This window comes from Triticum aestivum, chromosome 4A (assembly GCF_018294505.1).
Source record: "Triticum aestivum cultivar Chinese Spring chromosome 4A, IWGSC CS RefSeq v2.1, whole genome shotgun sequence".
Lineage (NCBI taxonomy): Eukaryota > Viridiplantae > Streptophyta > Magnoliopsida > Poales > Poaceae > Triticum > Triticum aestivum.
Genome location: NC_057803.1, coordinates 739498473 through 739512313, shown reverse-complemented (window position 1 = coordinate 739512313; position 13841 = coordinate 739498473). Strand labels below are relative to the sequence as shown.

The following is a 13841-nucleotide window of genomic DNA, read 5'->3' as shown; positions in this document are numbered from 1 at the left end:
CAGACTGGAGCGGAAATCAGCAAACACTGCAGCAGGGAGCCCCTTCGTCATAATGTCCGCAAACTGCTAGCTGGTTGGTACATGATGAACACGAACGTGGCCGAGCGCAACCTTCTCGCGGACAAAGTGCACATCTAGCTCAATGTGCTTGGTTGGGCGATGATGTACTGGATTCTGTGAGAGATATACAGCGGATACATTGTCGCAGAAGACTACCGTGGCCTTGCCCAAATCAGAGTGTAGCTCATGAAGGAGTTGACGCACCCAGCAACATTCAGCAACCGCATTTGCCACGGCTCGGTATTCAGCTTCGGCACTCGACCGAGAGACTGTAGGCTGCCGCTTGCTTGACCAAGAAATGAGTGTGTCGCCGAGGAAGACACAGTATCCCGAGGTCGAGCGACGGGTGTCCGGGCAGCCGGCCCAATCGGCGTTGGTGTAGGCGACGAGCTCGGTTGGCGAGGAGGCAGCAATGGAGATGCCGTGGGAGGTAGTGCCGCGGACATAGCGCAATATGCGCTTTACCATGGCCCAGTGTGGTTGACGTGGGGCGTGCATATTGTTGGAAATATGCCCTAGAGGCAATAATAAAAGTATTATTATATTTCATTGTTCATGATAATTGTCTTTTATTCATGCTATAACTGTATTATCCGGAAATCGTAATACACGTGTGAATACTTAGACCACACTATGTCCCTGATAAGCCTCTAGTTGACCAGATCGTTGTGATCAACAGATAGTCATGGTTTCCTGACTATGGACATTGGATGTCGTCGATAACGGGATCACATCATTAGGAGAATGATGTGATGGACAAGACCCAATCCTAAGCATAGCATAAAAGATCGTGTAGTTCGTTTTGCTAGAGCTTTGCAAGTGTCAAGTATCTCTTCCTACGACCATGAGATCGTGTAACTCCCGGATACCGTAAGAGTGCCTTGGGTGTATCAAACGTCACAACGTAACTGGGTGACTATAAAGGTGCATTACAGGTATCTCCGAAAGTAGCTGTTGGGTTGACACGGATCGAGACTGGGATTTGTCACTCCGTATGACGGAGAGGTATCTCTGGGCCCACTCGGTAATGCATCATCATAATGAGCTCAATGTGACCAAGGTGTTGGACACGGGATCATGCATTACGGTACGAGTAAAGTGACTTGCCGGTAACGAGACTGAACAAGGTATTGGGATACCGACGATCGAGTCTCGGGCAAGTAACGTACCGATTGACAAAGGGAATTGCATACAGGGTTTGATCGAATCCTTGACATAGTGGTTCATCCGATGACAACATCGAGGAGCATGTGGGAGCCATCATGGGTATCCAGATCCCGCTGATGGTTATTGACTGAGAGCGTCTCGGTCATGTCTGCATGTCTCCCGAACCCGTAGGGTCTACACACTTAAGGTTCGGTGACGCTAGGGTTATGAAGATATGTATATGCAGAAACCCGAATGTTGTTCGGAGTCCCGGATGAGATCCCGGACGTCACGAGGAGTTCCGGAATGGTCCGGAGGTAAAGAATTATATATAGGAAGTGCTGTTTCGGGCACCGGGACAAGTTTCGGGGTTATCGGTATTGTACCGGGACCACCGGAAGGGTCCCGGGGGTCCACCGGGTGGGGCCACCTGTCCCGGGGGGCCACATGGGCTGTAGGGGGTGCGCCTTGGCCATCATGGGCCAAGGGCACCAGCCCCTATAGGCCCATGCGCCTAGGGTTTCCCCCTAGGAGGAGTCCTAGTGGTGGAAGGCACCCCTAGGTGCCTTGGGGGGGAGGGAAACCTCCCCTAGGCCGCCGCCCCCCCTAGTAGATCTCATCTACTAGGGCCGGCGCCCCCCCTTGGCACCCCTATATATAGTGGGGGGGGGGAGAGGAGGAGAACACACCAGCCCCTGGCGCCTCCACCTCCCCCCGTTACGTCTCTCCCTCGTAGTCTCGGCGAAGCCCTGCTGCTGTGACGCCCTGCATCCACCACCACGCCGTCGTGCTGCTGGATCTTCATCAACCTCTCCTTCCCCCTTGCTGGATCAAGAAGGAGGAGACGTCTCCCGTCCCGTACGTGTGTTGAACGCGGAGGTGCCGTCCGTTCGGCGTTGGTCATCGGTGATTTGGATCACGTCGAGTACGACTACATCATCACCTTGCAAGCTTCCACACGCGATCTACAAGTGGTATGTAGATGCAAACTCTCTCCCTAGACTCGTTGCTTAGATGAACTCATAGATGGATCTTGGTGAAACCGTAGGAAAAATTTTAATTTTCTGCAACGTTCCCCAACAGTGGCATCATGAGCTAGGTCTATGCGTAGTTCTCTTTGCACGAGTAGAACACAACTTTGTTGTGGGCGTGGATTCTGTCATCTTACTTGCCTCTACTAGTCTTTTCTTGCTCAACGGTATTGTGGGATGAAGCGGCCCGGACCAACCTTACACGTACACTTATGTGAGACCGGTTCCACCGACTGACATGCACAAGTTGCATAAGGTGGCTGGCGGGTGTCTGTCTCTCCCACCTTAGTTGGAGCGGAATCGATGAACAGGGCCCTTATGAAGGGTAAATAGAAGTTGACAAAATCACATTGTGGTGATTCGTAGGTAAGAAAACGTTCTTGCTAGAACCCAATTGCAGCCACGTAAAAGATGCAACAACAATTAGAGGACGTCTAACTTGTTTTTGCAGCGATTGATCATGTGATGTGATATGGCCAGAAGTTGTGATGAATGATGAATTGTGATGTATGAGATCATGTTCTTTGTAATAGGATTCACGACTTGGATGTCGATGAGTATGACAACCGGCAGGAGCCATAGGAGTTGTCATTATTTTTTGTATGACCTGCGTGTCATTGAATAACGTCATGTAAACTACTTTACTTTATTGCTAAACGTTAGTCATAGAAGTAGAAGTAGTCGTTGGCGTGACAACTTCATGAAGACACGATGATGGAGATCATGATGATGGAGATCATGGTGTCAAGCCGGTGACAAGATGATCATGGAGCCCCGAAGATGAAGATCAATGGAGCTATATGATATTGGCCATATCATGTCACAACTATATAATTGCATGTGATGTTTATTATGTATTATGCATCTTGTTTACTTAGGACGACGGTAGTAAATAAGATGATCCCTTATAAAATTTCAAGAAGTGTTCTCCCCTAACTGTGCACCGTTGCTACAGTTCGTCGTTTCTAAGCACCACGTGATGATCGGGTGTGATGGATTCTTACGTTCACATACAACGGGTGTAAGACAGTTTTACACAGCGAAAACACTTAGGGCTAACTTGACGAGCCTAGCATGTGCAGACATGGCCTCGGAACACGGAGACCAAAAGGTCGAACACGAATCGTATAGAAGATACGATCAACATGAAAATATGTCTTGTAGATCGGATGAAAAGATACGATGACTAGTCCGTCTCACGTGATGATCGGACACGGGCTAGTCGACTCGGATCGTGTAACACTTAGATGACTAAAGGGATGTCTAAATCTAAGTGGGAGTTCATAATTTGATTAGAACTTTATTATCATGAACTTAGTCTAAAACCTTTGCAAATATGTCTTGTAGATCAATGGCCAACGCTAATGTCAACATGAACTTCAACGCGTTCCTAGAGAAAACCAAGCTGAAAGATGATGGCAGCAACTATACGGACTGGGTCCGGAACTTGAGGATCATCCTCATAGCTGCCAGGAAACAATATGTCCTAGAAGGACCGCTAGGTGACGCTCCCGTCCCAGAGAACCAAGACATTATGAATGCTTGGCAGTCTCGCGCTGATGATTACTCCCTCGTTCAGTGCGGCATGCTTTACAGCTTAGAACCGGGGCTCCAAAAGCGTTTTGAGCATCACGGAGCATATGAGATGTTCGAAGAGCTGAAACTAGTTTTCCAAGCTCATGCCCGGGTCGAGAGATATGATGTCTCCGACAAGTTCTACAGTTGTAAGATGGAGGAAAACAGTTCTGTCAGTGAGCACATCCTGAAGATGTCTGGGTTGCACAACCGTATGACCCAGCTGAACATTAACCTCCCAGATGAGGCGGTCATTGACAGAATCCTCCAGTCGCTCCCACCAAGCTACAAGAGCTTTGTGATGAACTACAACATGCAGGGAATGGAAAAGACCATTCCTGAAGTGTTCTCGATGCTGAAGTCAGCAGAGGCTAAAATCAAGAAAGAACATCAAGTGTTGATGGTCAATAAGACCACTAAGTTCAAGAAGGGCAAGGGTAAGAAGAACTTCAAGAAAGACGGAAAAGATGTTGCCACGCCTGGTAAGCCAGTTACCGGGAAGAAGTCAAAGAATGGACCCAAGCCTGAGACTGAGTGCTTTTATTGCAAGGGGAAGGGTCACTGGAAGCGGAACTGCCCCAAATACTTAGCGGATAAGAAGGCCGGCAACACCAAAGGTATATTTGATATACATGTGATTGATGTGTACCTTACCAGTAATCGTAGTAACTCCTGGGTATTTGATACCGGTGCCGTTGCTCATATTTGTAACTCACAGCAGGAGCTGCGGAATAAACGGAGACTGGCAAAGGACGAGGTGACGATGCGCGTCGGGAATGGTTCCAAAGTCTGTGATCGCCGTCGGCACGCTGCCTCTACATTTACCTACGGGATTAGTTTTGAACCTCAATAATTGTTATTTAGTGCCAAGTTTGAGCATGAACATTGTATCTGGATCTCGTTTAATACGAGATGGCTACTCATTTAAGTCTGAGAATAATGGTTGTTCGATTTATATGAGAGATATGTTTTATGGTCATGCTCCGATGGTCAATGGTTTATTCTTGATGAATCTCGAGCGTAATATTACACATGTTCATAGTGTAGATACCAAAAGATTTAAAGTTGATAACGATAGTCCCACATACTTGTGGCACTGCCGCCTTGGTCACATTGGTGTCAAGCGCATGAAGAAGCTCCATACCGATGGACTTTTAGAGTCTCTTGATTATGAATCGTTTGACACGTGCGCACCATGCCTCTTGGGCAAAATGACCAAGACTCCGTTCTCCGGAACAATGGAGCGAGCAACCAACTTGTTGGAAATCATACATACCGATGTGTGCGGAGGATATCGTTATTTTCTCACTCTCACAGATGACTTGAGTAGATATGGGTATGTCTACTTAATGAAACACAAGTCTGAGACCTTTGAAAAGTTCAAGGAATTTCAGAATGAGGTGGAGAATCAACGTGACCGAAAGATAAAATTCTTACGATCAGATCGTGGAGGAGAATACTTAAGTCACGAATTTGGTACACACTTAAAGAAATGTGGAATCGTTTCACAACTCACGCCGCCTGGAACACCTCAACGAAACGGTGTGTCCGAACGTCGTAATCGCACTCTATTGGATATGGTGCGGTCTATGATGTCTCTTACCGATTTACCGCTATCATTTTGGGGATACGCTCTAGAGACAGCTACATTCACTTTAAATAGGGCACCGTCTAAATCCGTTGAGACGACACCGTATGAACTATGGTTTGGAAAGAAACCTAAGCTGTCGTTTCTAAAAGTTTGGGGATGCGAAGCTTATGTCAAGAAACTTCAACCTGAAAAGCTCGAACCCAAGTCGGAAAAATGCGTATTCATAGGATACCCTAAGGAAACTATAGGGTATACCTTCTACTTAAGATCCGAAGGCAAGATCTTTGTTGCCAAGAACGGATGCTTTCTAGAAAAAGAGTTTCTCTCGAAAGAAGTAAGTGGGAGGAAAGTAGAACTCGATGAAGTACTACCTCTTGAGCGGGAAAGTGGCGCAGCGTAGGAAACCGTTCCTGTGATGCCCACACCAACTGAAGAGGAAAACAATGATGATGATCAAGGTACTTCGGATCAAGTTACTGCTGAACTTCGTAGGTCCACTAGGACACGTTCCGCACCAGAGTGGTACGGCAACCCTGTCCTGGAAATCATGTTGTTAGACAACAATGAACCTTCGAACTATGAAGAAGCGATGGCGGGCCCGAATTCCAACAAATGGCTTGAAGCCATGAAATACGAGATAGAATCCATGTATGAAAACAAAGTATGGACTTTCACAGACTTGCCCGATGATCGGCGAGCGATAGAAAACAAATGGATCTTTAAGAAGAAGACAGACGCGGATGGTAATGTCACCATCTATAAAGCTCGACTTGTCGCTAAGGGTTATCGACAGGTTCAAGGGATTGACTACGACGAGACATTCTCTCCCGTAGCAAAGCTAAAGTCCGTCCAAATCATGTTAGCAATTGCCGCATACTATGATTATGAGATATGGCAAATGGACGTCAAAACGGCATTCCTTAACGGGCATCTTAAGGAAGAACTGTATATGATGCAGCCGGAAGGTTTTGTCGATCCTCGGAATGCTAACAAAGTATGCAAGCTCCAGCGATCCATTTATGGACTGGTGCAAGCATCTCGGAGTTGGAACATTCGCTTTGATGAGATGATCAAAGCATTTGGGTTTATACAGACTTATGGAGAAGCCTGCATTTACAAGAAAGTGAGTGGGAGCTCTGTAGCATTTCTCATATTATATGTAGATGACATACTCTTGATGGGAAATAATATAGAATTTCTGGACAGCATTAAGGCCTACTTGAATAAGTGTTTTTCAATGAAGGACCTTGGAGAAGCTGCTTATATATTAGGCATCAAGATCTATAGAGATAGATCGAGACGCCTCATAGGTCTTTCACAAAGCACATACCTTGATAAGATTTTGAAGAGGTTCAAAATGGATCAGTCCAAGAAGGGGTTCTTGCCTATGTTACAAGGTGTGAGATTGAGCTTGGCTCAGTCACCGACCACGGCAAAAGATAAAGAAGAGATGAGTGTCATCCCCTATGCTTCAGCCATAGGATCTATTATGTATGCCATGTTGTGTACCAGACCCGATGTAAACCTTGCCGTAAGTTTGGTAGCAAGATACCAAAGTAATCCCGGCAAGGAACACTGGACAGCGGTCAAGAATATCCTAAAGTACCTGAAAAGGACGAAGGACATGTTTCTCGTTTATGGAAGAGATGAAGAGCTCGTCGTAAAGGGTTACGTCGACGCTAGCTTCGACTCAGATCTGGATGACTCTAAGTCACAAACCGGATACATGTATATGTTGAATGGTGGAGCAGTAAGCTGGTGCAGCTGCAAGCAGAGCGTCGTGGCGGGATCTACGTGTGAAGCGGAGTACATGGCAGCCTCGGAGGCAGCGCATGAAGCGATTTGGGTGAAGGAGTTCATCACCGACCTAGGAGTCATACCCAATGCGTCGGGGCCGATCAAACTCTTCTGTGACAACACTGGAGCTATTGCCCTCGCAAAGGAGCCCAGGTTTCACAAGAAGACCAGGCACATCAAGCGTCGTTTCAACTCCATCCGTGAAAATGTTCAAGATGGAGACATAGAGATTTGCAAAGTGCATATGGATCTGAATGTCGCAGATCCGCTGACTAAACCTCTCTCGCGTGCAAAACATGATCAACACCAGAACTCTATGGGTGTTCGATTCATCACAATGTAACTAGATTGGTGACTCTAGTGCAAGTGGGAGACTGTTGGAAATATGCCCTAGAGGCAATAATAAAAGTATTATTATATTTCATTGTTCATGATAATTGTCTTTTATTCATGCTATAACTGTATTATCCGGAAATCGTAATACACGTGTGAATACTTAGACCACACTATGTCCCTGATAAGCCTCTAGTTGACCAGATCGTTGTGATCAACAGATAGTCATGGTTTCCTGACTATGGACATTGGATGTCGTCGATAACGGGATCACATCATTAGGAGAATGATGTGATGGACAAGACCCAATCCTAAGCATAGCATAAAAGATCGTGTAGTTCGTTTTGCTAGAGCTTTGCAAGTGTCAAGTATCTCTTCCTACGACCATGAGATCGTGTAACTCCCGGATACCGTAAGAGTGCCTTGGGTGTATCAAACGTCACAACGTAACTGGGTGACTATAAAGGTGCATTACAGGTATCTCCGAAAGTAGCTGTTGGGTTGACACGGATCGAGACTGGGATTTGTCACTCCGTATGACGGAGAGGTATCTCTGGGCCCACTCGGTAATGCATCATCATAATGAGCTCAATGTGACCAAGGTGTTGGACACGGGATCATGCATTACGGTACGAGTAAAGTGACTTGCCGGTAACGAGACTGAACAAGGTATTGGGATACCGACGATCGAGTCTCGGGCAAGTAACGTACCGATTGACAAAGGGAATTGAATACAGGGTTTGATCGAATCCTCGACATCGTGGTTCATCCGATGACAACATCGAGGAGCATGTGGGAGCCATCATGGGTATCCAGATCCCGCTGATGGTTATTGACTGAGAGCGTCTCGGTCATGTCTGCATGTCTCCCGAACCCGTAGGGTCTACACACTTAAGGTTCGGTGACGCTAGGGTTATGAAGATATGTATATGCAGAAACCCGAATGTTGTTCGGAGTCCCGGATGAGATCCCGGATGTCACGAGGAGTTCCGGAATGGTCCGGAGGTAAAGAATTATATATAGGAAGTGCTGTTTCGGGCACCGGGACAAGTTTCGGGGTTATCGGTATTGTACCGGGACCACCGGAAGGGTCCCGGGGGTCCACCGGGTGGGGCCACCTGTCCCGGGGGGCCACATGGGCTGTAGGGGGTGCGCCTTGGCCATCATGGGCCAAGGGCACCAGCCCCTATAGGCCCATGCGCCTAGGGTTTCCCCCTAGGAGGAGTCCTAGTGGTGGAAGGCACCCCTAGGTGCCTTGGGGGGGAGGGAAACCTCCCCTAGGCCGCCGCCCCCCCTAGTAGATCTCATCTACTAGGGCCGGCGCCCCCCCTTGGCACCCCTATATATAGTGGGGGGGGAGAGGAGGAGAACACACCAGCACCTGGCGCCTCCACCTCCCCCCGTTACGTCTCTCCCTCGTAGTCTCGGCGAAGCCCTGCTGCTGTGACGCCCTGCATCCACCACCACGCCGTCGTGCTGCTGGATCTTCATCAACCTCTCCTTCCCCCTTGCTGGATCAAGAAGGAGGAGACGTCTCCCGTCCCGTACGTGTGTTGAACGCGGAGGTGCCGTCCGTTCGGCGCTGGTCATCGGTGATTTGGATCACGTCGAGTACGACTACATCATCACCTTGCAAGCTTCCGCACGCGATCTACAAGTGGTATGTAGATGCAAACTCTCTCCCTAGACTCGTTGCTTAGATGAACTCATAGATGGATCTTGGTGAAACCGTAGGAAAAATTTTAATTTTCTGCAACGTTCCCCAACACATATGTAGGCAGACTTGTTGCACGACGTATGTCAGGTCCGGGCGCGTGAGTGTTAAGTACTGAAGGGCGCCGGTGATGCTGCGATAGAAGGCGGGGTCGTCAGCCGGCTCGCCGGCAGCAGCAGAGACTTTGGCCTTGGTGTCAACGGGCGTCGGGGCGGGGTGACATGTGGTCATGCCAGCACGCTCAAGCAGCTCTTCGGCGTACTGTGCTTGGTGCAGAAGAAACCCACGACGAGAGCGTTGTACTTGGATGCCGAGGAAGAATTTGAGTGGCCCCAAGTCCTTGAGGGACACGACGGCGTGTAGTCTGCTGATGAGCTGGTGCAGAAGCGTCTCTGAAGAGGCCGTGAGCACTATGTCATCAACATAGAGTAGTAAGTAGGCGATGCCGTGGCCGTTCTTGAGGACAAATAGAGACGCGTCAGAGCGCGTCGCCGTGAACCCCAGTTGAGAGAGGCAGCCAGCGAACTTGGAGAACCACGCACGGGGTGCAGGTTTAAGCCCATAGAGAGACTTGGAGAGGAGGCACACGTCAGATGGGCGCGAGGCGACGACGAACCCCGCTGGTTGTTGGCAGTAGACATGCTCGGAGAGCTCGCCGTGCAGAAACACATTTTTGACGTCGAGCTGATGGACCGGCCAGGACCTAGCGGCCGCGAGCTGGAGCACGAGGCGAATCGACGCAGGCTTCACGACCGGGGAGAATGTGTCGGTGTAGTTGATCCCCGGGCGCTGAGAGAAACCGCGAACGACCCACCGCGCCTTGTACCGGTCGAGGGAGCCATCGGGACGGAGCTTGTGCCGGAAAATCCACTTGCCGGAAATGATGCGGGCGCCCGACGGCCGAGGAACGAGCGTCCATGTGCGGTTCGCACGGAGGGCATCATACTCCTCTTGCATGGCGAGGCGCCAGGCTGGGTCACGAAGAGCGGTTGCCACGGACGTGGGTAGTGGCGAGGGAGCAGCAGTACCGGCCGTCAGAACATAGTCGGCATCATACTGCGTGTTGCGTCGACGGACGCCAGCCATGGCACGGGTAACCATGCGGTGAGCAGGGGCCGGCGGTGTTGGAGAGGAGGCCGGCGCTGTACTCGGGTCGGTGAAGGGCGATGACGAGCTTGGTGTAGCCACGACACTGGAGGAGCCGGACGAACCAGCGGGTGAGGACGGCGGCGAACCAGCAGGTGCGGACGACGGCGAACCAGCGGGCGAGGCCGCAGCCGTGGCACCCGAAGGAGCGGGCGAATTCGCTGCCGCGACAGCCGAACGAGCGGACGAAGACACCGTCGGGGTAGCAGAACGAGCGGAGGAGGCCACGGTCGTGGCAGCCGAACCAGATGGCGACGTGGGCACCATGGTAATAGAGCCTACAAGCGAGGGCGCGGCCATAGGAGATGAGCCGGGCGAGCTCCCAGGTGACGAGGGGGCCGGTGCAGGACCCGAGGTGGCCGTCCCCGGGGGCGATGGAGGTGCCGGTGGGGCGCCAACGCGGGCGCGCCGCGGAGCGCGTGGGGGGACGACGGCCGCGGCGCTGTCGTCGTAGTGGAGAGCCGGTGACGGGGCCGACGAGGGGGCGGCGACGTTGGAGACCTGCGCAAAGGGAAAAACGTGCTCGTCGAAGAACACACTGCGTGAGAGATAAACACGGCCTGTCTGCGAGTCAAAGCACTTGTAGCCGGCGTGATCGGGTGGGTAGCCGAGAAGAACGCACGCCCGCGACCGGGGGGCGAGCTTGTGCTGAGAAGTGGCGGTGGTGTTCCGGTAGCACAGGCAACCGAAGACACGGAGGTGTTGATAGGAGGGAGGGGAACCGTGGAGAAGCTCGAACGGGGTGGTGAGCTGGCGTGGGCGACATGGCCGGCGGTTGAGGAGATATGTGATGGTGGCGAGGGCGTCGGGCCAGAATGTGGTAGGGAGGGAGGAGTGGAAGAGGATGCTGCGCAGGCCCTCGGTGAGGGTGCGAATGATACGCTCGGCGCGGCCATTCTGAGGCGAAGAGTAGGGGCACGAGAGTTGGAAGGAGATGCCGTGTTTGGCGAGGAAGGCGCGGAAGCCACGGTTGTCGAACTCACGACCGTTGTCGGTGCGAAATGCAAGAATGGGTCGCTGAAATTGTGTGCTAACAAACGCATGGAATGTGACGAGGATCTCAAATACGTCAGATTTTCGGCGAAGGGGGGAAGTCCAGGCATAATGCGTGTGATCATCCAGGACAACCAAAAAATATGCAAAACCAGAGTTACTAACGATTGGAGAGGTCCATACATCATAGTGTAATAAGTGGAAGGGAGAAGTAGCAATGGTGGAGGAAGCAGAATACGGCTGCCGAACACTTTGCCTATCTGGCAGGCATGACAAGTATGTGCCTGCGTTTTATTACATTGAAAATCAAAGGATGAAGTTATTGTAGAGAGCGCAGCACGTTCAGGATGTCCGAGTCGCTGATGCCACAAATCGGTGGAGACGGCGGCAAGCAAGGCATGAGGCTGCTGGACATCGGCGGTGGGACGGAGTGGGTACAGATCACCAGAGCTGTTACATCGGAGGAGCACCGTCCCGGAAATGAGATCCTTAACAGAGAAGCCAAATGGGTCAAATGAGACAGCAACATAATTATCACGAGTGAATGCACGAACAGAAACCAAGTTCTTAATAAGATGAGGAGAAATCAGTACATTGCCGAGAGTGAGTGGAGAGGAGGATGTGGGAATAAGAGCATCGCCAGAGTGGGAGACGGGCATCATAGAACCGTTGCCAACGATGATGCCGGGATGAGTGGATCGAGAAGAGGAAGTGGAGAGCATACCGGGGTCAACGGCCATATGGGAGGTAGTCCATGTGTCGAAGAACCAGTCCCCACCGCCAGAATAGGGCTGCGGCATCGACATGAGGGCAGTCTAGAGCGATGACATGTCCCAGGAGGCGCCAGAAGGTGTGGTCGAGGCGCCAGGGCCAGTGGAGGCGAGAAGACCCTGGGCGGCGGGGCGGGGGCCGAGCACTCTGGCACCGGGCGGGCGCGGCATCACCGGCCAGGCTTGAAAAGTGCCGGTCCAGGGGTTGAACCCGGGGTACCAGGACGACGGAGAGCGCGCGCCGGCACCGGAAGGGGGGCCGGTGTTGGGGAAGAAGCCGGGAGCAGATCCGCCAGCCCCGCCAGGGCCAGAGGCCGCGCCATAACCAGCGATGCCGCCTGCACCGCCGGGGCCGCCGTTGCCACCCTTGCGGCGCTTGCGGCCACGGTGACCGCCGTTGGAGGAGCTGGGGGCGGGAGGGGCAGGAGCTGGTGGCGGCGCCGCGGTGGGCGCGGGCGCGGCGGGAGCGCGAGCCGCGGCGTGGAGAGCGGTGGCCGGCTCGTGAGCCGCGGCGCGATCGATGCGCCGCTCCTCCTGGAGAAGATAAGAGCGCGCCTGGAGGAACGTCGGGAGCTTCGTCTCGTCGTACGTCATGGTGGAGATGGCGTGGCTGAACTTGTTGGAGAGGCCACGCAGCATGTTGGAGACGAGGCCGCGATCCGTGACGCCCATGTCACAGTCGCGGAGCGTGTCGGCCAGCGTTTGCAGGCGGGTGAAGTACTCCATGACGGAGAGATGCTCTTGGCGAAGGGAATGGAACTCCTCGAGGGCGATGAGGCCGTGCTGGGTGCGGTTGTCTAGAAAAAGGCTGCAGATGGCTGTCCAGAGAGTGTAGGCAGAGGGGTGGTCTTGCGGAACCATACCTTGAAGCTCCGCGGAGATCATGGTGTACAGCCAACCCACGGTGCACCAGTCGACCTGGGTCCAGGCGACATCATGACGACGACTTTTGGCGATGACTGTTCCGTCGATGTGATCGGAGATGCCGTACGACATGAAGAGAGAATAGAAGAAGGAGCACCAGAGTTTGAAGTTTGGAGGATTGAGGTGGAGGGTGACGGGGATCTGGCCATGGATGTTGAGGGTGAGAATGGTAGAGAGGGGAACAGAGAGAAGGCTGGGTGGTGTGGTGAACGGATTGGTGTCCGAGGCGCCGGAGGTCAGATCGGAGAAGTCCATGGAGGGAGGCGGAAGCGAGATGTTGGATCGGGAATGAACTAGGTATCTGATACCATGTAGTGGGACAGACAGAGGCTGGAGCAATTCACACTTGTATTCATTCACAGAGATTACATTATATACCAGTACAGGAGCACAGCGTGCGGGGCCTAACAAACTAACTGAAGTCCCTACTAGCTAGCTGCATGCGATCAAGATGGAGAGAGTGGCGCAGGCAGTTACAGGAGGGACGTGGTCACGTCGGTGCTGCATGTGTGGATGCCTGATTCCAACAGATATGTTAGAAAACGAATTGGAGAATAAGCTGAAAGGCAAACGTTTCCTCTTGGTACTAGATGATATTTGGTGCAATAAGGATGTCCATGAACAGAAGCTAGCGAAGCTACTTTCTCCACTGAATCTTCAAAAGCAAGGAAGCAAGATCCTAGCGACAAGTCGAAATGAAGATGCATTTTCAGATCTAGGTCCTGGTGTGAAACGTAAAGTTTTTCCAATACGTGCCTTGG

The 13841-nt window shown here is 51.7% G+C and overlaps 1 protein-coding gene across 1 annotated transcript; it reads right to left on the bottom strand.

The window, feature by feature from the left end:
- Window positions 1–11645: 11645 nt before the first annotated feature.
- Window positions 11646–13414, bottom strand: LOC123088479 (uncharacterized). The gene is made up of 2 exons (XM_044510685.1): window positions 12111–13414; window positions 11646–11874 (listed from the first exon to the last, which is right to left on the bottom strand). The coding sequence occupies exon 1, from the start codon at window positions 13333–13335 to the stop codon at window positions 12202–12204; it is 1134 nt and encodes a 377-aa protein (XP_044366620.1). The 5' UTR covers window positions 13336–13414; the 3' UTR covers window positions 11646–11874; window positions 12111–12201.
- Window positions 13415–13841: the final 427 nt, after the last annotated feature.

Bases quoted from the DNA above. Each gene is read 5' to 3' on its own strand.
- LOC123088479 (XM_044510685.1), bottom strand. From the start codon at position 13,335: ATGGACTTCTCCGATCTGACCTCCGGCGCCTCGGACACCAATCCGTTC.